At 35.7% G+C, this 22,885-nt stretch overlaps 1 protein-coding gene across 1 annotated transcript in view; it reads left to right on the top strand.

Moving 5' to 3' along the window:
- The first annotated feature begins 764 nt into the window (after nucleotides 1–764).
- MORC1 (MORC family CW-type zinc finger 1) overlaps nucleotides 765–22,885 on the top strand; it is a 114,674-nt gene continuing 92,553 nt past the window's right edge. Inside the window, exons 1-5 of the mRNA XM_074338653.2 lie at nucleotides 765–879; nucleotides 8,190–8,315; nucleotides 19,334–19,413; nucleotides 20,401–20,471; nucleotides 22,632–22,696. Coding sequence (XP_074194754.2) covers nucleotides 875–879; nucleotides 8,190–8,315; nucleotides 19,334–19,413; nucleotides 20,401–20,471; nucleotides 22,632–22,696 — 347 coding nt within the window. The 5' untranslated portion in view covers nucleotides 765–874. The remainder of the gene's footprint in view (nucleotides 880–8,189; nucleotides 8,316–19,333; nucleotides 19,414–20,400; nucleotides 20,472–22,631; nucleotides 22,697–22,885) is intronic.

Genomic DNA, 22,885 nt, shown 5'->3' on the forward strand with positions numbered 1-22,885 from the left:
CATCTGGTCAGTTCTATTTCCTAAGCTTGCTATTTCATTCTTCATCTCTTTTATTGAGTTCTTCAGCTCCAAAATTTTTATTAGATTCTCTTTAAAAATTTCAGTCTCTTTGGTAAAATATTCATTTTGTTCATTGATTTTATTTCTGAGTTCATTAAACTGCCTATCTGAGTTTTCTTGTATCTAATTGAGTTTTTTCAGAAAGGTAATCTTGAATTCTTTTTCATTCATACCCTGTTTCCCCGAAAAAAAGACCTAGCTGGACCATCAGCTCTAATGAGTCTTTTGGAGCAAAAATTAATATAAGATCTGCTATTAAATTATACTATACCCAGTATTATATTATATTATATTATATTATATTATATTATATTATATTATACCTGGTATTATATTATATTATGTTATGTTATATTATATTAATTATATTATATAAGACCTTGTCTTGTATTATAGTAAAATAAGACTGAGTCTTATATTAATTTTTGCTCCAAAAGATGCATTAGATCTGATTGTTTGGCTAGGTCTTATTTTCAGGGAAACATGGTGTATTTCCATGTCTTTAGGTATATTTTCTGGAGATTTTTTATTTTCTTTCTGAACTGCCTTGTTACTTTGGTTATTCATGACAATTAATGGATTATTTCGCTTGCTGGGCATCTATGGGAGTGGATTCTGCAGCAGGTGGATACAAAGAGGTTTTTCTTTTGCTTTCCAGTAGGTGGTGCTGGAACATTTTATTTTCTCTCTTGCACTGGTAGGTTCTATTTTCTTTTGAGCTGTACTGGCTTCCTGCAATGGGAGATTTCTTGGGGAGGTGGGTTTTTCCTCTGTTACCAGGTTGCCTCGGTCCTATACCACCCTTGTGGGAAAAATGTGGTGAGTGACGGGGTTCTGAGCCTCTGAAATTGCAGTGCTGCACCTGAAGCCAGATGCAGAGCTGTGTGCCTCTGCAGCCCTGGGTGCCCCTGCTGCTATCAGTGGCAGAAGGTGGGGCAGAGGGTGGGTTGGGAGAAGCAGCTGGTGTGTTTGTGACTTTGTTCTCTTCTGAGTAATGGCGACTGCCAGACCACAGCTGCCTCGCCTCTATAGCTCCTGTTTTGTCACTAGAATGAGCCACACTGTGCATCTGCCGCTCAGGAACTGTGTGTCCAGTTCTTGGTGCTATAGATATTCTGCTCTTTAGTTTCACATTGCTATCATTTTTTTGTTTTGTTTTTCTGGGGCCTACTACTAATAATGGGAGGCCGCGTGGCTTTGTTTTCTGCCTGGCAGAGAGAGCTGTTAGACTGCAGTTGTCGCACTTCTGTATTCAGTCTTTGCCCCTAGGTCTCTGCCTTGGTCTCCGGGTTGAGCCATATAATATGCTGAGCTTTCAGGCAGAATTGCTGGGGCCGCAGAAAGTGCACTTTCAGTCTCAGTTCTCCCTTTCTCTCTCCCAGGACTGCAGTGAGCTCTGGGCTCTTCCCCACGGTCTCTGTTTCTGCACTTCTCCCCTCTCCCTGCCTTTGTTCATCCTGATGCGCTCACCTTCAGATGTTTCCCTGCATGGATCTCTCAGACATATTTATGTGTTGTGTAGGGAAGCCTTTGTTGAACTATAGCTGTTTAGTGTGTTGTAACTTCAAGAGGAGATATCAAGGAGCACCCCTCATGCTGCCATGATTTTGACCTGTGTCTTTTTTGTTTTTAAATGTTCTTAACTTTATTGAAGTTATTTTCTGTAAGTATCTACTATTCATTTTTCTTTTTTTAAAAAAGCTTATTGGGGTGACAATTGTTAGTAAAATTACATAGATTTCAGGGGTACAATTCTGTATTACATCATCTATAAATCACATTGTGTGTTCACCACCCAGAGTCAGTTCTCCTTCCATCACCATATATTTGATCCCCCTTACCCACATCTACCACCCCCCACACCCTTACCCTCTGGTAACCGCTAAACTATTGTCTGTGTCTATGAGTTTTTGTTTCTTATTTGTTTGTCTTGTTCTTTTGTTGTTTTGGTTTATATACCACACATCAGTGAAATCATATGGTTCTCTGCTTTTTCTGTCTGACTTATTTCGCTTAGCATTATACTCTCAAGATCCATCCATGTTGTCACAAATGTTCCTATATCATCTTTGACCTGTGTCTTTGATTTTTAAAAAATATTCCTTTACGTGATGTCATGGTCCATTAACAGAGCCATTAGGATTAATTAAATGGCTTGAGAGGTACTGGCAGTTGAATTCTGTATAACTTACTCTGTTTATAGTAAGGCACGTAGACAAGGGATCCTTGAACCCAGTTCTGTGGAGTAAGTTGAAGACACCAGAACCTCAGGTTTATATCCTGGTAGGGTCTGTGTAAAGTGGGGCTGCCTCAGGCCATCTTATAAGTCTTACCCCTCCACGTTACATTGCAGTGCTGTGCTTCAAACCAGTCAACCTTGGAGGTAGGAAGGGTGGTACATTATAAAAAGAGTGAACTTTGTAGTTGCTTAGAACTAGTCTCAAATCCTGTTTTTTTTCACTTAATAGTTGTCTGATTACAGATAGTATCTGACTGACTGTTCATTTTATATTCACTCATGCAATGGGTATTTATTGAATGTAGGCCCTGTTTTAGTAGTTGGGGATATATCCAGGAACAATACAGACAAATATCTCTGCCCTCAAGTGACTTGCATTCTGTTGGAAGAGCTTTATTTCTAGTGATAAGTTATCTATAGTCTCTGAACTTCAGTGTTCTCATCTATAAAACTAGGCTATAACATCACCTACTTCGTATGAATGCTATAGAAATAGAATGGTCACAGTACCTGGCATATAGAAATTCTCAGTGCATTTTATTTTCCTTTGTTCTACTTTTCCCTACAACACTTCTTTGCAACACTTACTTACATTATATATGCTCTGGAAACTTACTCAGTGTCTGGTACATAACAAGCAGCAAATGAATTCAGGTAAACTGAATTGAGTGCCCACGTCTAGGTAATTTTCTAAGGATATTGCAAATACTTTCATTGGAAGGTGCTGGCACTCTCAGTAGTGGGTTCCACTTTCCTCCATCCGTGAAGATCATATGGGATCTTTAATAGGGTGAGAGAAGGGTGTTTTTTTTTTTGAAATTTTGTCACGTGCTTTTACCTTTGAAATCCCTTCTGATTTCTAAACAGTGAAGGCTTGACCTCTCCTGTAACATTCTTCTGTATTCCCTTCCTGAATGAAGGTCAAGACCATGTGGTCATTTCACCCGGTCTGATATGCGTGTGGTTTACTAGTGCCTGTGTTGCTTTCAATGACTTATTTTCTCAACATTATAGATATTATACATTCTGAACTTTATGAAAACAATGGATGAAGACACAGAGTCTAGTAAAAAAAAGGCATGTTGTGGAATTGGCTGTCATCGAAGGGGCCTGGTTTGGCCCTGGAATCCATCAGGGTACAGGATCTCAGACGGCTGGAGAAATGCATTCAACAAAACTGCTTGGAGAGTGATGATATAATATGGAGTAATGGAATTGACATTTTGTGCTAAGTAATGTTTTGAAATTAGGTGCCACGTTACCAGTGTGTTTCTAAATTGACAGTCATTGGGCAGCATTCCATATTTCTCTAGTTTATGTCTTAACTGAGCTGTTTGGGAACACATCAAGAGTTACAGCTTCAAATTATTATAATATGCTGCTTGCCACATTGTGGTTATGACAGAAGTACTTTCATTACTTTTCAAGGCTTATAATTTTTAAATTACCTCTGAGTTGACATTTCTCTTAGGTGTAATCTACCCTAAGATTAAATTTGGTTAACCCCTTCATAGTTCAGAATTTAAACTAGTTAAAAATCTTTATGTACTATTTTATATTCAAGATAATAAAGGCCTTGTTAATTTTAACTTCAAGAAATCTTCAGAGGTTTTGTGTGGACTTTAGCAATAAATTTAGAAAACAGTTTTTTTAAAAATAATATACAGTATTTTCATGGATAAACATTTGGCACTTCTGAGATATTCCAAAAAGGATCTAATTTAGTCCAGTGTGGACTTTAGAAGTCATTTTTTCAACCATGGATCTTGTAAGGATAGCTCAGTGGTTGGGCTGGATGAGAATCTGTTGTCAGTGGATAAATGTAGAGGGTATCCTGCATCTAAACACCTGTGAGAGACTGTTCTGCTCCCCTTTTTCAGGCAACCATCCTGTGCACTAGGTCTGTAGACAGTGGTTCTCAAAACTGGCAGAGTTAAAGAAATCACCTGGGTAGCTTTAAAAAATTCACGTTTTCAGACTATAGCCACAGAGAATCTGAGTTGGTAGATAAAGGAGACAAAGACCATGGCTACAGGACTCCTCTTTCTAGCTTCTCTCCTGTCCTTAACACACTTGCTGACCACAACACACCAGTCCACCCAAGATGCGCCACATATGGAGCAACACTTGAAATAGTGGCAGAACCACTGGATAGATTAGAAGAAGAAAGAGGGCACACAGAGACTACTGCCACAGCTGGAGGTGAAGTAGAGACTTTTTAAGAATACCCATTGCTGCACAGGTGACAGAAAGCATCTCTATGTCCTACTGTTATATTCCACAGACTATCAAGCCAGTTTCTACCATAAAATACTTCTTTTTCCCCCATGCCGATCACGTGACTGTGTATGTATCTGGTGGTGAAGGGGGGTAGTGGTGGTGGTAATGAGTGTATGTGTTCATGGATTTGCTCGCTCTTTTCCTTTTTTATTAGGTTGGTGCAGAAGTAATTGCAGTTTAAAAGGTTAAAAATAATTGCAAAAACCACAATTACTTTTGCACCAACATAATAGTTTAGTATAGCCAGTTAAATAGAAAGTGAAAGAAACATGTAGACAGAGAGAGATGACCCTTCTGGCAAAGTTTAAGACAGAAAAGAGACATTTAGGAGTAAACAAGAGAAGAACAGGTCTTGAAAAAGATATGTGAAGCAGTTCCTGATGGATGGAGAGTAACAGTATTTTTCCCCATTAGATCTGAAGGTACCCAGATTGCTTAGTACATTTGTATCTCTGTTTCCCTAGTGAATGGCTTTGTTTATAAAGACTGATGGCATCATCATTGCAGATGATCAATCATTCAAATGTCTTTCTTTCTAGGGAAACTCTGTTATTCATTTTAAATTAAACCAAGGAAGTCCTGAATAATTATCATTTAAACAACAAATATTTATTGAAGAGACTAGTAGCTGCATTGAATTTATAGCCTGATGGGGCTACAGATAAACAGGCAATGACACCCCAAAGTGGCAAGTGCTATGATGGGGACGTACTGAAGAAAGGGGGTAGCAGAGGAGAGTAATTTACCCCATGGGGAGGGAGGGAAGGCTTCATGAGGAAGTGAGACCACAAGTTGCATTCTGATGGATAAAAAGGAACTAGCCAAAAGTGGCCAAGAAATTGAATGTGCCAAGGCATGGGGATAAGAAGGCATGACCCCATGTCTGAAGAACTGAGAATGGTCCTAAATGGCTAGACTAAAGCTGGCAAGAGACAAGGCTGGAGAGTTAAGTGGGGGCCAGGTCATGAGCCATAGTCTGCATCAGAAAATGGGGTTTGAAAGTTACATTGGGTGGCCCATTTTATATACAGATTTTTATATTTAGCCTTCTTTATCTTCTTTTTATCACAGATACCACAATAGCATAAGAGTTACTGCCATTCTGTTTGTCACAAATAAATAGGAACTTTCACAAGTAGGTATCTGTATTGAAAAGGGTTAACACAAAAGTCTTCTATCCATAGTAAGTCTTGTTTGCAAGGTTGGTCTTTAGCCTGGCTTCTGGGAACCTGGCTGATAAACAGTTTCCTACACTGATATAAAACTTTCCCTAACAGAGAAGGATGGCTCAGTGTGTCTAGACTATACAAACAATATGGCTTATGCTGAAAACCTCCTTTCCTTTTTTGACTCAGGAATTTTGATACATGCTAGGCAGAGGGTGCCTATGTGACCAGCCCCTAATGACAATGTCTAGGGATTCCTAGGCAGAAACATCAGATGCATGTTCCTGCATTTTCATAGCTGGGGAAGAGTGTGTTCTGTGTGACCTGTCACGAGAAGCAGAGAACACAGGAAAGCTGCACATGGATTCCTCCAGACCCCACCTACCGTTTCCCCTTATCATCCCCTATGTATGTATGTATATATACATATATATATATACATACATATATCTATATGCATATATATAGATATATGCATGTATATATACATATATATCCTTACTACACCACTGTGACAAATCTTCGTTGTGAGTACAGTCATATGCTAAGTGCCATGAGACCTTACAGCAAATCTTCTAATGCAGAGGAGGTCTTGACAATCCCCAAAACACATGCTATGAATATTTACCTATAAATATTTGTTGAATGAGTAAAAAAAAAAAAAAATTGACCTATCATGAGGTGGAAGTATTAGTGTCCTTATTTTGTATTTGTATAATCATTTTTTAACCAAAATTTGTCTAACTCAGTTTGACTTCCACCATATTTCTCAAATTCTCAAACTTCGGTCTGAATTTCTTTTGACATTTACCTTCAAATGGCAGAGATGTGTATACTTTGAGGAGAGTCAAAAGAAAGAGCTACTGACTCTAAGGGCAATTTCAAATTAGGAGCTCCAGAAAGCATTTGAATGATGGCACACGTCCTCAGAATGTTTATAGTGTCCCAAGGTGATTTTTTTTATCTTTTAACAATTGCTGTGTTGTGCAGCTCCTGGTATGCTAAAGTCAACTCCGTTGTTGTAGTATTTCACCCTAATGCAGACAGTCTACTCATATTAAAAATGCATTAGTATTTTTCAAAGAATAGCAATGGACTAGATACTTTGTTATAATTCATATTGGAAACTTCTACTCAAGACTTACTTTCAAATAACTTATTTTTAAACAATTCAAAGAAATTCTTGACTTTTTAATGAACTTCAGGTCCTACCTGAAGGAACTTATAACCAATCAGGAAATCATTGGATTTTTTTACAGGCTTCATCTTCATTTTTGTAAATTCCTTGGAACTCTGTTCTTTCTAACAGAGTAACTGGCAGTGGTGTTACCCCTTTGAGCAGTCCCGCTTGGACAAGTTTTATATTTCCTTTCCATCATCTTTGTCTCCCTCTGGACTGGAGTAGGGTTGTAAAAATGATGGGTTTCCTACCCATGCTTTCTGTTTGGCCCTGTAGCCCTTCATAGTATCCTTTTCTGGAACCCAGCTGATAAAGAGTGCTACCTACTAAGCATGGCTGAGCTTGTTTTTTGATCTTTATTTCTTGTCTAATTGGACAGAATTTACAGTTCATAAATGTACTTTAATATAGAAGGCTGCTAGATATAATATATATATGTGTATATATATATATATATATATATACACTATATATAGTATATATTATACTATATACACATAAACTATATATGTGTGTGTATATATATTATATATACCATATATAGTATATATAATATATAGTAACACAGAGATTTCCCAACAACTGTAGTTCTACAAGGGTAGTTTTATTCATAGGCTATTTACACTGTTTTTTTCATACAGCTATTTACACTGTTTCTCCTCCTGTTTTAGTGCCTTCCCATACCTTATTTGTCTCTTTTTCCTGTTTCACTTATCACATCATCAGACTCCTCCCCTCAGCTGGCCCTAAACACTTACTTTGATATTTATTTCACTTATAGAATGAACTTTCGTGTTTCTTGGTCAGAATTTTCAAAGCAAATGAGATTATTTTTATTGTATTTCTCTGTTTGCAATTATTTCATGGAAATTTTTCATTCATGTGGGCCTAGGTTCTTTTTGTTAGGTTTGCACAGGGGGATGTTTTGTTTATTTGACTTGACTTTGTCCTTTTGGGTCAACAGCTTTAGTGGAAAGTCTATTTTCTGTTGCTGATGTAAGTCTACTTAGAATCAGTTGCCAACAGAAGTTCAGTTCTAATTAGACTGTAGGTTATTCAGGTGGGCCCTTGTATTTAGAGTCCTGTTTAATGAAGTATGTGAGCTCTGCAAGATTTGCTGATGTTTGTTGGGTCATTTGGTTCAGAAGAAAAGTTCCTGAAGCTGCTGGTAGTAACCATCACCTGGTGGTCTGGTTATTTTCTTCTCAAAGACGTGCTGTTATTGCATCCTCTCCATTGTGGCCTTTGCTGTTTTCTATTCTAGTTTTCCAGAGAGGTGGTCATTCAGAGCCTACACATCTGTTCTGTATTTTGACCCTTGGATGAGAATATTCATTCAGGCCAAAAGAGTTAAAACAAAGCACCTATGTCACTGCCTCTACAGACCCAGGTAACTCGTCTTCCTTCGTTTATCTTCATAGAGATTTTATTTATAAAATCGACATGCTCTCCTCCCTCAAATTGTCAAAGTGATTTGGTAGTAAGATTTTTACAATTTAATAGTAAGATTTTTTTTACTATTGTAGATAAATTTCAAACTGCATTCTGGAACATTTGCTATAGAGTAATCATGTATAACAAACATTTGGCTGTAATAGCAAAACACTACAATGAATTCTGTAAGTTAGAATTTGTTTTTTTTATGTTAGTGAATCTTAAGTGCTTTGCTTTTGATAGGTTCCATTAAAGAAGTCATAGTTCAATTATATTTTTTGTTTACTCAATATGTTTAAGCTATCAAATCGTACTTTATGTGTATATATATTTCATGTATAGAATGAACATATTTATAAATACACGTTTGATTCATTTATATTCACTTATATTTATAAAAGACAAATATCTTTATATTTTAGCACAAACTTTTTTATTACCACAATACATCTAGTTAACATCTATCACCATACATAACAACAAAATTTTTTTCTTGTGATAAGAACTTTTAAGATCTACTATCTTAGGAACTTTCAAATATGCAGTTTCACTATAGTTACCATGCTGTGCAATACATCCCCATGACTTAGTTATTTTAAAGCTGGAAGTTTGTACAAGCATAAACTTTTTTTTTAAGCTGACATTTTCGTATTATAAAAATTATCTTGACCAACTATACATACAATCAGAATAGTCATTCTTTGTATGTGGGGTTTCTGGGTAGTCATTCATTTATTCACCAATCATTTATCAAAGTCTTTGTGTGCTTGCGCTTGAGGTTTTCCTAGGTACAAAGCATAAAAAAGATAAGATTAATTCTAGTTTTGAGAAGCTTACTATCTACTGGGAGAAACATTTAATGCTTGTCGACTATATGTATGCCTTTGTACATGCATTATTTTGTCTGATTTTTGCAGTGACCCTGTGAGTTATGTTTTATCATAACCATTTTAGAGATAAGGAAACATCACAACTGGACAAAAGATCAAATCTTCTGGCTCCAAATTCTTCACCAATTCACATTCCATGATTCTTCCCCTATACTACACTAACTATTTATAATAGACCTACGTTTGTTATGTTGCCTTATTTTCATGAACAAAATGGTTGCTCTCCTGGGGACTTGCAATCACTCATATGAATATTAATATTAAAAATTATAGCTCTCTTAATTGTATGCCCTGACCACACACCAATGGATTCCTCAAAAGCTTTTGATTTCTGATTATACTGCAAATCATATTTTGAAAAATGAAGTGTATCAAGCCTGAGACTTTCTCTATAAATGTGCCTGTTTGTTCCCTAATTCATAGCAGTGATACTTCCTGTTCATCCTTTCAAATTAAATTATTTCTCTCTTAGTGTGTTTGGGTAAAAAATGGTTCAAGCTGATAGAAAATGTGGATTTGTCTTATTTTCTGAGGGAATTATAGTAAATTGAATTTCATCTACCTACTTATCTCAAGTGAAGTCTGTTTCCCATTCTAGTATATCTTTTATTTACCTTTCAAAGTGATATTCTTACATACATAATACCAGGAAGTAGATATACTGTAAATATTTATTTTGTTCCATAAAAGATGTTTAAAGACACTTGAACCTTTGACAGGTTTTATATGGGGTTCTGGTAAATTGCTAAATCTGATATCTGGTATTGATGGTGTGGACAGATTAAATTTTTTATGGCTTTATCTCTTTAGCTTGAAAGACACTTTTGAGGGATTTGATTGCTCACATAGCTTCCTTCATTTGCAATATTGACTTGTGCATAATTTTCATCACAGGTTCTCTGGGGTAAAAGTTTTGTGTGGGAAATGTGGTGAGTTACCCCCATCTTATCTCACCGCTAGTGGGATAACCCTTACTTTATTTCTTTCCTAAAAGGCAATGTAGCTCTAATTGCTGCATCAGAACAAATTAAGAGCTGGGAATGACCCTATTTGACAAAAGTAGAGGCATTTAAAAGGTATTAAAATTGATTAAATACTCTGTCTTTGGCCACCCATGCTCTAATAAACTTCTAGAAATGAACCCTGTAGTATTATCTTTAAGAACATATGACTATACTTCATGGTCAGTCATTTTTCTATATTTTTGTAGCAAACAAAAAAGAAGACTAGATTTTAATCATGTTGCTGGACTTACAGTTGCTTTAGCTACTTTACTCCAATGTCTCTAACAAGTTCAGAAGAGGACTAGAGAGGAATTTTTGGTGCTATGTCACTGCTTTCCTTCCTTGATCGTATTCTGTTCAGTATTTTTTGTCAGTAAATTGGATAAAAGAACAATCATGTTTAGAATGATAGTTGACCTTGAACTTGGAGGAATGTCTTATATCAGGCATAACAGAAACAGGAAGTCAAGGAGTTGAAGTCTAAAAGATAAACGTAATATAGATAGTGTACAGACCTGAATTTAGATTAAAAATTCTATTGTGTAAGTATAAACTTGACAATGATTTACATAAAAAATGAATCATAGGTGTCTTTTTTAATTTTAATTTTTCAATTATAGTTGACATTGAATATTATACTAATTTCAGTTGTATAGCATAGTGGTTAGACATTTATATAATTTACAAAGTGATCCTCCAATTAGTCTGTTTCCACCTGGCACTGTACACAGTTATTGCAACGCTATTGACTATTTTCCTTAGAAGCATAGATGTAATAATTGACCACAAGCTTAGTATAAGCTGATAGTGTGACAGGGTTGCTGAAAATGTTTATGGAAATTAGTGAGCAGAATAAGATGGTGATAGTATTAATAAACCATATCCTACTATACTATGTCTGGTGGGCTGTATTCTGATGGGGATGCTTTAAGAGGAACATGGACTTACCAACTTATAGGAAATTAACTATCTGAACTGGTAGAGGGTCATGGATGGGATTGAACATCATTCCATGGAAGAGAGAAGACTTAGGGACAGAGAGAAAATGTGATGGTTGGCATTCTAGAGGGAAGAACTTGCATGGCTGGATAGGAGTAGAAGATAGAGCAAACTCATCATGGGAGTGGTAGGCTGTTTTTGCCAAGACAAGACACACAAGATTACCTTTTTCAATTGGTGTTTATTTAATATAAGGATATTCAGAGAAGTCAAGTAGCGGGAATCCACCACAGCTGCTTCATTGTCACATTTGACTCAGTGTTTCCATGAATGGAATGTTCTGGAGAACTGAAGTAACAGCCCAGTGTTGCTCAGGATACACCTGGGCTCTACTGAGCTGTCTTTACTAGGTGTACCTAGTACTTCTCCCTCTCAGAGTGGATTTTCCACCATCAAATTCAAAACTTTCTGATTGGAAAGAATTTGGGGACAAGACACATCAGAGGGGTTTGATTCCTCACATAGCTTCCTTTGGTTGAATACCAGTCCATCTCTTGTCCAGTTCCCAGATTTAATGTCCAAAGTACAAAATCTAAGGTACCCAGGATGGCACATTTAGTTTCTCTGGACATGCATGGTCTGAGGTAGCAACTCAGAGAGGATCATGAGTGTGGCATAAGAGTAATGAAGTTCACGCTCTTCAGCAGTGGGAGGCCCTCCCATCCATGGCGAGGACAAATTTGCCCTTGGAAGGGTCTAGATTGTCGAAAGCATTATTACTTCTGGAGGGATTTCAGCTAAGTGATTTCCAAAGTCTCTTTTCCACTTAAAGATTTTATAAGTCTGTAATTCTTAGAGTCTTAAATATTGTTTATCTATGCAATACAGACAAGTTAATATCTGGCTATGTTACTTGATCTTAGGCAACAGACATTACTGATTTTCTTTGGCTTTGAATTCTTTAACTTTAATAGAGCAATAGCTCTCAGATTTATACAGACATTAAATTTCTGCACAATAGGACATAAAATGGTGATTTTCTAAAGCTCTTGAAGGGAGACAGAACCAAAGTATATGTTTGATGATCATAATTCTTTGTTAACACTGCTTTGCCATAGACACAGCACTGAATGGAGTCCAGCGACGTGGAATTGGAATCATCCTGCTTTCATTGGAGCAGCACGGTCCTTTTTAAGTTATCCTTGGACACTAAATTTATGATCTGTTGAATACTCTGCAACACTATGCTTCTGGGACTGTCTTTTCATTTCTAAGGGATTCCACCTAGCTAGATAGACTAATAATGCTTTATAAGTATCTCTTTTATAAACTGTGCAATTTACATATCTCTTCGTGAATGTGTATAATCTTAAAATAGTTAATCTTTCAATATAGGGTAGTAGTTGAAAGCAAAATTTGGATCAGCCAAACCTGAGTCTATGTTTTGATTTTGTATTTAATAGTGTGGACCTTTGGCAATTGCTTGAGCTTGAAACCTCTCCACTGTGTGTTGGGAATTCCTCTGCCCCTTAGGGTTGCTGTGAGGATCAAAATAAAAATGTTTTATTTTAGAAACAGACTCATAGATACAGAAAACAAACTGATGGTGGCTAGATGGAAGGGGGTGTAAGAGGCTGGGTGAAAAAGGTGAAGGAATTAAGAAGTACAATTGGTAGTTACAAAATAGTCATGGGGACGTAAAGTACAGCATGGGAATATAGTCAATGATATGGTAAGAGCTATGTATAGTGCCAGGTGGGTACTAGACTTCTCAGGGGGATCACTTTGTAAGTTATATAAATGTCTAACCACTATGCTGTACACCTGAAACTAATATAAAATGATACTGAATGTCAACTATAATTGAAAAATAACAAAATATGTTTCATTTTAAACATAAAAATGTGAAGCACGTTCCTGACCTGATTTTAAATAAACAGTAGTTGTTACTATACAAATGAATAATAGCAAGTGGATGGAATGACCAGCCTGTGTGACAGAATCCTATGGGCATTTGGGATTCAGCCTGCCTTCACAAAGCTTGCATTCTAGTGGGGGAAAGATAATAAGTGAAAAAAAAAAAAAGATAATAAAATAGTGGGTAATTCTAAGTGCTATAAAAAACAAGTAGGGCAGGAAATAGAGACTTATGGCAGTGTGTTTGTGTGTGTGTGTGTGTGTGTGTGTGTGTGTGTTTGGGGGCAGGGGGAGGGGTGTTGGATGACTATTTTAGATAGGCCGTCAAGGAAGGAAGTTACTTCTAAGCAAATAACTTGAGCAGAAAACAATAAATGCTGAGAGAGTGAATATGTTATCTATCTTTGCGTACTAAATTTAGTATGCTTAATAAAAGTAACTATTTGTCACCTCTCAGTTTCTGCAGGTCATAAATTTGAGAGTGGTTTTGTTGGGTAGTATTGTCGTGGTATCTCTCATAAAGTTGCTGAGAGATTTTGTCTGGGCTTACTGATGGTTTGGTTGGAGCTAGAGGGCACAATTCCAAGATGGCTGGCTCACATGGCTGGCAGGTTGGTTCCTCTTTACAAGGGCCACTGCACAGGGCTCCCTGAGTGTTTTCATGGCACAATGATGGCTTCCACCACAGTGAGCAATTTGAGAACAAAGTAGAAACTGCAGTCTTACAGAAATTAGCCTCAAAAGTCACATACCATTATGACTTATGATATATTATTTTGGTCACACAGGCCAGCCTAGATTCAGTGTGGGAGGGTACCACACAAAGGTACTGGGAGGTAAGAACCATTAGAGACCATCTTGGTGGATACCACAATAAGTCATGCAAGAATTTTATGGTTAGATGTTTCCAGGAAGAGAAGAGAGTAATTGTAAAGTCAGTGTGAAAACACTACTGTAGCTAGAGCACACTGATTGTAAACAGGTGAGGTAAATGGGCCAGATGGATCAGTATGGCAAGAAGAGGTGGTTGTGTTGAGAATGTAAAGACTTTTGAGAGAAGTGACAGTACTTGATTTTATGTTTTTTAAAAGATTACTCTGGCTGCTGAGTGGAGAATTGATTTTATGGGGCAAGAAGGGATGAAAGGAGACTAGGCAGGATATCATTACTGCATTCTAGGTGAGAAATCATTGTGGCTTGAGTCAGTTGTGGAAGTGATGAGAAGTGTTCAGATGATCGATATGTTGTAAAGATATAACCAGCAAGACTTGCTGATGGATTGGATGTGGGCTGGAGAGAAAATGAGGAGTCATGAATGCCTTCTAAGTTTTTTCCCTGAGCAAAAACTTAGGAATTATAGGAGAGGTGTGGGTGGGGAAGTCAGGAATAAAGGTGAGTGGCATTCTCTCCATTTGCTCTGGTAGAGTAAGTTTGAGAAGTGTGACATCCAAGTCTAGTTATCAACATTATACAAGGCAAAAAAATTCTTGATCATGCCTCATTTCTTGTGTTGATGAATAATTAAGGACTAGAACTATTTTGCAGTATGACAAAACCAGGTAAACTCTGATACTTATGAAAACAATTATGATTGTGAATACTGAAATGTAGTTGTGATTCATAACTTTTCCTGCATAAATTAAACTTCAGAACTGTAGTTTTCTTTAATCGAATTCTATTTTTTTAACTTAAAATATTATATTTGAAATTAGCCAAAGTGTTGTGGACAAATTTTATAACTGAATATTAAAAGTCAATGAAAATTTAAATTTCTGGGGGTGGTTCTGATCAAAATGGTCACTGAAAATGCTGTATTATGCTGTACTCTACTTCTGCAACATAAAACCTTAAAAATTACTCATTTTTTCATATTTTTATTTCCCTTGAGGGCAAGGAGTTCTATTTTGCTCTTAAAACAGTAAAATTAATAAAAATTCATATAATACTGAGTTAGATATTGGGGAAAAAAATCAAATAACTAAAAGCTCCATTTACCACTTGTTATTCACTCTGCTTTAGCAACCCATAATCTCCCCAAAGGGGAACCTCTGCTAGGAGTTTAATAAAAACTCTTCCAAATGTCTTCTGCACATTTGTGTAGATACGCACGCATGCGTGCACACACACACACACACACACACACACACACACACACAGTTCTTTTTAAAACAAAATTATATGCAACTATTATTTTCACTTACAAAATTAGCTCTTGGAGCTCTTTCTCTGTCATTGTTAAATACATTGTATAGTACTCTGGTTTATTTAACTATTTTTTATTGATGTATATTTAGGATTTTTAGGTTTTTTTTTTGTTTTGTTACTATGCTAAGTTGACGCTTGGGCATCATTGGACATAGGTATATTTATGCTTACATGTGATTATTTCTATAGAACATATTATAAAGTACATTTCTGGGTCAGAAGATAGGTATACCATTAATTTTGATGGGTGCTGTTAATTTACCCTCTGAGAAATAGAAACCAATTTTTTCTATTAGGTTGGTACAAAAGTAATTGCTCTTTAAAAAGGTTTAAAAAAAAAAATTGCAAAAAGCGCAATTACTTTTGCACCAATGTAATAACATTGAGTGCCCTTTTGTCTGCTTCCAAATCCACATTTGATATTAACAGTATTTTCTTTTTTCATTTTTACCATTCTAAGGAGCAAAACTTTTATATTGTTTTAATTTTCATTTCCCTCAATGCTTTTCACTGACCTTATTGTTTTAGCTCTTTTAAAAGAAAATATTCGATAAATCGTTTTGCGTAGAAATTAGATATAAACAAAATATTTGAATGCAATTTCACTGATGAAAGAGAGGGCGGTAGAAGGTGAAATGGGTAAGGAGAAGTAAAGGCAGGCCTGAAATGTGACAGAACACTGTAGGGTTTAGAGAGAAGACAGCAACAATCCAGAAGCCTCAGAGGCTGCAGCCTAAGGTTGTGGGCAGAATTAAGTAATCACAAAGTTTAGAAAAATTCTAACCTCTGAGGAACTGGAGCCCTAATCCCAGAGGGGACACCATTCCCTTGTGCTCAGTTGCAAGGACTGAGGAACAGACAAAACTGGATAGATTATCTTCCTTTTCCTCCAGTGGATGCATGAGTCTGACTCTCAAAGGCATTTTTATCTTCAAGAATCCACTAGTAGGAAAAAAAGAGAAGTGTCAAGCTGATGGAGGCTCCCAATTATGGATGGAGATTTGACCAGAAATTCTTTTATGAAAATGGGTAGATTCATTATACTGGATTTACAAAAGTGCATATATTTCTTAGTTAGCTTTCTATAATAGTTATGAACAATTGTAAAATTTAAATTGCAAAGGTATCAGATAATCTGAGATGTGCAGACCATCTGGGACCAGGTTATCTCAATGATGCAGACTACATGAAGAGAACACCTTTTTTGGTCTTTGTTGTTTAAAATTAAGCACTAATGCAGAGTTGTCACGTTTTATACCACCTTTACTTTCATATGGGTGTAAACACATAGTCTATAAAAATTCCTGAATAGTTTAGTTCATATCATCTTTGAAGGATTATTTCACTGTTCAAACAGTTTCTCCTTGATTTCATTTTGATTTTTAAAAAGAATTTGATTTGAACTAAATGATTCGACCAGATTAATTATATGATTAATATGTGATTGAAAAAATAATTCCAGTATATAGGGAACAATAATTTTCTACTTTAAAAATTACTGTATTTTGCCATGTATAATGTGTACTTTTTTGCCCAAATTTGTGAGGGAAAAATAAGGATACACATTATACATGGGTAATACTAATTCTGTATCCATGTAAATGTTCTTAATTCTTTTATTTATGCTTATGAGTTAAAAGTGTAACTCTAGAAATCAATAACGATATCCATATGCAAAATAATACCCTGGAATACAATAATCAGTTTTGTTGAATTTATGACAAACTTGCAATGACACAGAGTTCTTGGCCTTTTATGATGCATAAATATCATAAATTTGTTATTGGTACATAACATTTCTTGTACTATGAAATGTTAAAAAATAAGTGCTAGAATTCCTTTATAATGCAAAAAACAAGCACCTAAATATAAACAAAAAAAATTTGAATTAAAAAATTAAAATGAAAGATTTTTTTCCCTTAAAAGTTTGGTCCAAAACATGGGTGTGCATTGTACACGGGAGTGCATTATATAGGGCAAAATATGGTAAATTTTTCTATTCTCTAAGTGTAATAAGGACTAATTTAGAATACACCTAGTGGAATATACCTGGATTGTGACTTCAATGACTAATGTTCATTGTAAAAGGAAATCAAGGGAACAAACAGAATTATTTTACCTTAGATTTTATAGGTGTCCCTTTTCTGTGGTTAACTGTATAATCTTATGGAAAAATGAACATTAAAGTTAGCAGTAAAGATACAAAGTTAGTTATTACTTGAATTGTTTATTAAACATTGAAGTAGGTGAATACAGGATAACATTTAGTTATTTTAAACATTAAGTCTTTTCATGTAGGTAACTGGGCAAATTTCTGCAAATCCTTCAGATTCTTACAAGAAAAGGAATTTATCCAGCTACTCATTTCATTTCCTTATTCCCAATGTATTTTTTTCTCTAAACACACATTGAGTTTTTTAGATAATAATAAACACATAATAAGTACTTACTCCAAGCCAGCATTATTCTTAGATGTATGAATACCTTTAATTCTCATAACAACCTTGCGAGACAGATACCATTGTTATCATCCAGATACCATTTCCTTACAGGTAAAGAAATGGAATCACAGAAAAGGAAGTAATTTGTCTAGTCTTACACTGCTAGGAAGGGACACATCTAGACTTTTTACCCAGGCAGGTGGGTTCCAGGCAGTCCAGCTCTTAATGTTCAATCATGAAGGTGTTCTGTCTTGAGTATTTCTGGACTGCTTCTGTTGAGATAATGTTGAGGTAATAGTTTGTTTAAGACAAACTATAAACAGACTCCAGCTAACAAACATTTAAATTATGTGTGACCTGTTTGTAAAGAATTTGCATTACTGCATACATTGTTAATTTAAAAGTCAGAACATATAAAGGCAATCCTAGATCAAACTATCATTTAAAAACTATTACTATTAGCATAAATTCCAGGGGTTGGCAAACCTTTTCTGTAAAGGGCCTGATAGTAAATATCTGGTACATTCAGTCTCTCTTGCATATTCTTATTTTTTCTGTGTGTGTGTGTGTGTGTGTGTGTGTGTGTGTATTTTTACAATCCTTTAAAAATGAAAACATCATTCTTGGTTTTAGGCTATACCAAAAACAAGCTGCTGTCCCAGTTTGGCTCATGGGTCCTGTATTGCCCGTCCCTGGCATAGAGTTATTGTGCATATAGGTAGATTTAGACTCTCCCCTCTGCCTGAGCAAACACCTCTTTTTGTATGTCCTAAGACATTTTTGGCTTCTAGAGATGGTCTATAAGTCACCTACCTCTCGCTGGAAATGCGATGCCTTTCTGAACATGAAGGGATCAGAGAATGGTGAGCTCCAGAGTATATAGGGATATCAGACAGAAGTTACAGAATGAGATGTATAGAGGTTTGAGCATTCTCAAACCAGATGTTGTTCTGGAATTTTTCTCTCCATGATGATATAAATCAACATTTAAAATCATGGATTCCAGGGATCTTCTATAAGAGATACACACATAGTTTCAACTCCTGAATCCTCTGTTCTATAGAGCTTTTCTCACCTATACTTTCCTCACTTTGAGTTTATGGAGATAGATAGATACATATTTTTTTTCCTACTCCTTGATCTAGAGTGTCTTTGTTCTTACCAAGGCAATGGTAATAAAATAGAAAATATGTTTTAGGAGTTCAGAATTACAGTAATGTATGTTTCTGAGCATTTTTGTTAGATGTAATTGGGGCACTGGGAGAAGCAATTTATTCAGTGCAAGTGATGACCTGGATAAGAGCGTTGTGTATATTAACCAGAAACTTTGATAATGGAGCCGTTGCATGGAAATTTTTCTTTTTAACTTCCCTTATAAAAGCAAAATTGCCAAGTATTAAAAGGTAAGGAATTTCTTCTTAGGTGTAGTTTTCTTATTTAGCAGCTGGATGCAACGTACTTTATGAATCTTTCTTAATAAGTATGTATCTCTGGAGTATATAGCCCTCTTAAATACTATTCTTGTGTTGTGTAATTTAAAATGATAATCTGACTTGATTATGTTCTTTTTCTTTTTAGAAAATATCTGTATGTCACATCTGCTTTTAAAGGAGCATTTAAAAAAGAAGTGAAAAAGGCTGAAGAAGCAGTAAAGATTTGTATGTAATTACCTGTGTCCTACCTCATTATTGTTTATCCATACTGCAAAAATTAATTGTGCACTTACTCTGAGATATACACTGCTCTAGGCATTGTAGGAATGACCACAATTAATCAAACGTTGCTCCTACCTCTAAGGAACTTTATACCACAGTTTTTCCCCGTTTCTCGTTTTGTTTAATTATAATGTTATTTGTTATAAGTGTGATCCAAGTTCCAAGTACACACTTAGAACTAAATTGGTATATTTTAGAAACTCTTGTTATCACTCATGCTGCATTAGATCATTTTAGACATTAGTGTTGCGTCCACTTTAAGAAGGAATGTTCTACAGATTCACTCCTCCCACAGTAAGAGCAGAGCCATCCCTTCCCAGTGATCCAGGAGCAAGGAACAGATCTACATCCATATTTCACAGATTTTAGAAAGTTTTCGGTCAGCCATTCAGTCATGACTTTTTGATTTGTATGTATATATTTATGCTCTTTAAATTGTTATGCCTAAGATAAAATCATGTATGGCTGCCTAGACTTGGAATGTTTAAGAGCTATGGAAGGAATATAGGATTTCCTGAGATAATTATCTGCCATCCTTCTTCACTTGTCATTGATGTGTATGTATGTGTGTGTGTTTGTGTGCATACTGGGGGCGCCAAAAATGTATACAAATGGACACTTTGGTCAACGTTGCTCAAGCAGTAGTTTGTTGTAATCAGAAGTGCCTGGACGCTGATGGTAACCACTTTGAGCATTTCCTATAATTGCAGAAGTCAAACGAGACTTGCATTCATTTTTTATTATTGGTATATATTGAGTATTACAATTTTAATAGTTTTTTCCTTCTTAAAATATGTGTACATGTTTTGGCGTTCTCTGTCTCTCTCTCTGTCTCTCTCTCCCTCTCTCTCCCCCCCCCCCATATATACATCACTTAAAATTACTTAAAATAATTTCACGGTATTATAGTTACCTTGCTTCTGCTTCTAGCTGAACTCAAGTTGAAAGAAGCACAAATTGAAGTAAACCAGCCTGACAGAACTTCCTTGTCTTCTGCCAAGGTATGATATACAGAGCAGTCTTCTTAGATGGCAAACAGTGTCATTTGCTTTTTCCTGTACAGTCATCTCTTATCATTTACTTCCTAAACTTGAAACTCAATCAAGCTCAGAAAATTAAGTTGATTTTAACACAGGTAAACAGAATAGTTGAGTGCAGAGAAAAAAGCAGAAACTCAGCAAGTGGGGGAAGGCTGAGACGAGAGCCAAGATGAACCAAACATGGGGTGAATTTGGGACAGTGGGGAAAAGAATCACAACTCATTTGTTTAAAATGAAAAGAAAAGAAATATGAGGAAAGAAGAAAGTAATGAAAAAACTAGCAGAAAAAAACTAGCTTATCAAGTCTCCTTGAAAATATCTTTTCAAACTATAGCTCCCTATGGACCTAAATAAATGGGGAGAGCAAGGAGAAGACTAATAAGCAATCCTTTTTTTCTGGTGCTGGGAATTATATGCTATAATTATGAATATTAATAACAATGCTTCTAGCTTACAAAGCTTTTTTCTTATGAGGTTTATGAACTCCACATAGTTCATAAACATTCTCTGTAATCCTTGCAATATGCCCATGAGTAAGACAGGCTATAAAGAACTATTATTATTAATTATAATGCATGGTGACTAAGAGAAAAAGAATATTGCTTCAGGATAGGTATTGTAAGTTTGCTAATTTTTACCAAAAATATGGTACAAAGCTTTCTTCTCTGATGAATCATTACACAACCTATTTGCTTGCATACAAAGGGACAGGCAGGTATTTGGAGAAAAAAAATGCTTCACTTCACTTTTCCTTCATCCTCTTCCGCAGACTCAATATATTAATCCTTCCTATAATTTGCCCTTAAACTTTCAAGAATCAGGGCTGTGTCTGATAAAGAGCTCTCATATCTAATGGTCATGAATAGGGGATGAAGAGTAGCCCGTGGTAATGCCTTAAAGCTACCCAGGGCTTTCCCCAAATTCTCCTAACTTTTTTCTTTTCACTTTTTTTTTTTTTTTAAGTTAAAGGTAGACCAGTCTTGCTATCAATTTAAAGTTTAAGCTTTTAAAATTTTGTTTCTAAGTAATCCATTTCCTTGGCTTTATGTGTTTGAGGAACAAGAAAAACAGACTCCTCCTAAATGGGCTAGGACCTTGCTTTCTTCTTGCCTTACTTAGTTTTTACCTCTCACTACCTCTTTGCTCTGAGTTCTGAGTACAGTGACAGGAAGGCCAGGGACGTCTTTGACAAGCTGGCTTTGTTTCTCTGCTTCACACTGGTTTCTTTAATGCCATGCAGAATGACCTAGGCTTTTGACCTCTTAAATTCCTCTTGGCAGTTGAGTGGTTGAATTTGAAGTGAAATATTTACCAACCATTTATGATTTTCTTTTACTTTAAAGTCAGTGAAAATAATGTTCAGTCAGTGGTATACCCATCAAATGAGATGCCCATTTTTCACATATGGTAGATGGAGCACGTTAAAACACGTTCTTATGTGTGAAATAATAATGTATTATCTTTTTTTTTTTTCCCCTGACTTAAGGGGAGCATACTAGAGATAGGGTAGTGAATGAACTAATATACCAAATTAAAAGAGAAAACAGACAGGGGTGACTGGTGTTGAGGCACTCTGAAAGAGAGAAAGCCTATGGATGGGATTTCCTCTAAAGTAAAAGTTTGGGGAGTATTACTTAGAGGTATCTGTAACTTGATTAAAGGAAACATTTTCTTTTGGCTACTGACAAAATTTTTTATTACAATTCTTTTTACTGAAAGAAGCCCATGTAATCAATCATGCAATTCAGCATTTTCTGTTCTCACAGACAAAAGCCATAGTCTAGGTACATTGAATGATTTTCCCAAGCTTTCACGTATTTTATGTGAAAACTATTGTGACATTACAGGGAGCAATGGCTCTTTGAAAGGCAGAGAGGACATTGGAATTTGTTGTGCAAGAAGAGAACTGTGGGCTAGGATTTAGTTTGTCTTCTTAGCTATTGGAACTTAATCATTTATCAAGTATTTATTGAGTTTCTACTGTGTTAGAATTGCATTTGGCAATGCGACCTATCACTATTACCCTTGTGAAACTTTTATATAATAGGGTAATAAATATCAGCTTAGCTTTCATTCATTTAATGGCATAATGTTCTCTCGTAACCACATGTACTTCTCCAGGATATATTGCAGAAAGCTTTGGAAGATGTGGAAGCAAAGCATAAGATTCTTAAAGAGAAACAGAGGTGAGACATAAGATTTTCTGTTTTTCTAGAATCCTCTACACTATATTAAAAACAAATTCTGATTTCTGAGTAGGCAGATTTGGTGGTTATTGTGACAATTTATCTGTCTCAGCCTGTGACATCTTACGTATGATATTAAGCATCATATGGTCAAAATTCCCCAACCAACGTAATCAATGCAAAATATTT

Source organism: Rhinolophus sinicus, chromosome 17 (genome assembly GCF_057876585.1).
Source record: "Rhinolophus sinicus isolate RSI-liver-muscle chromosome 17, RSI-T2T, whole genome shotgun sequence".
Classification (NCBI taxonomy): Eukaryota; Metazoa; Chordata; class Mammalia; order Chiroptera; family Rhinolophidae; genus Rhinolophus; species Rhinolophus sinicus.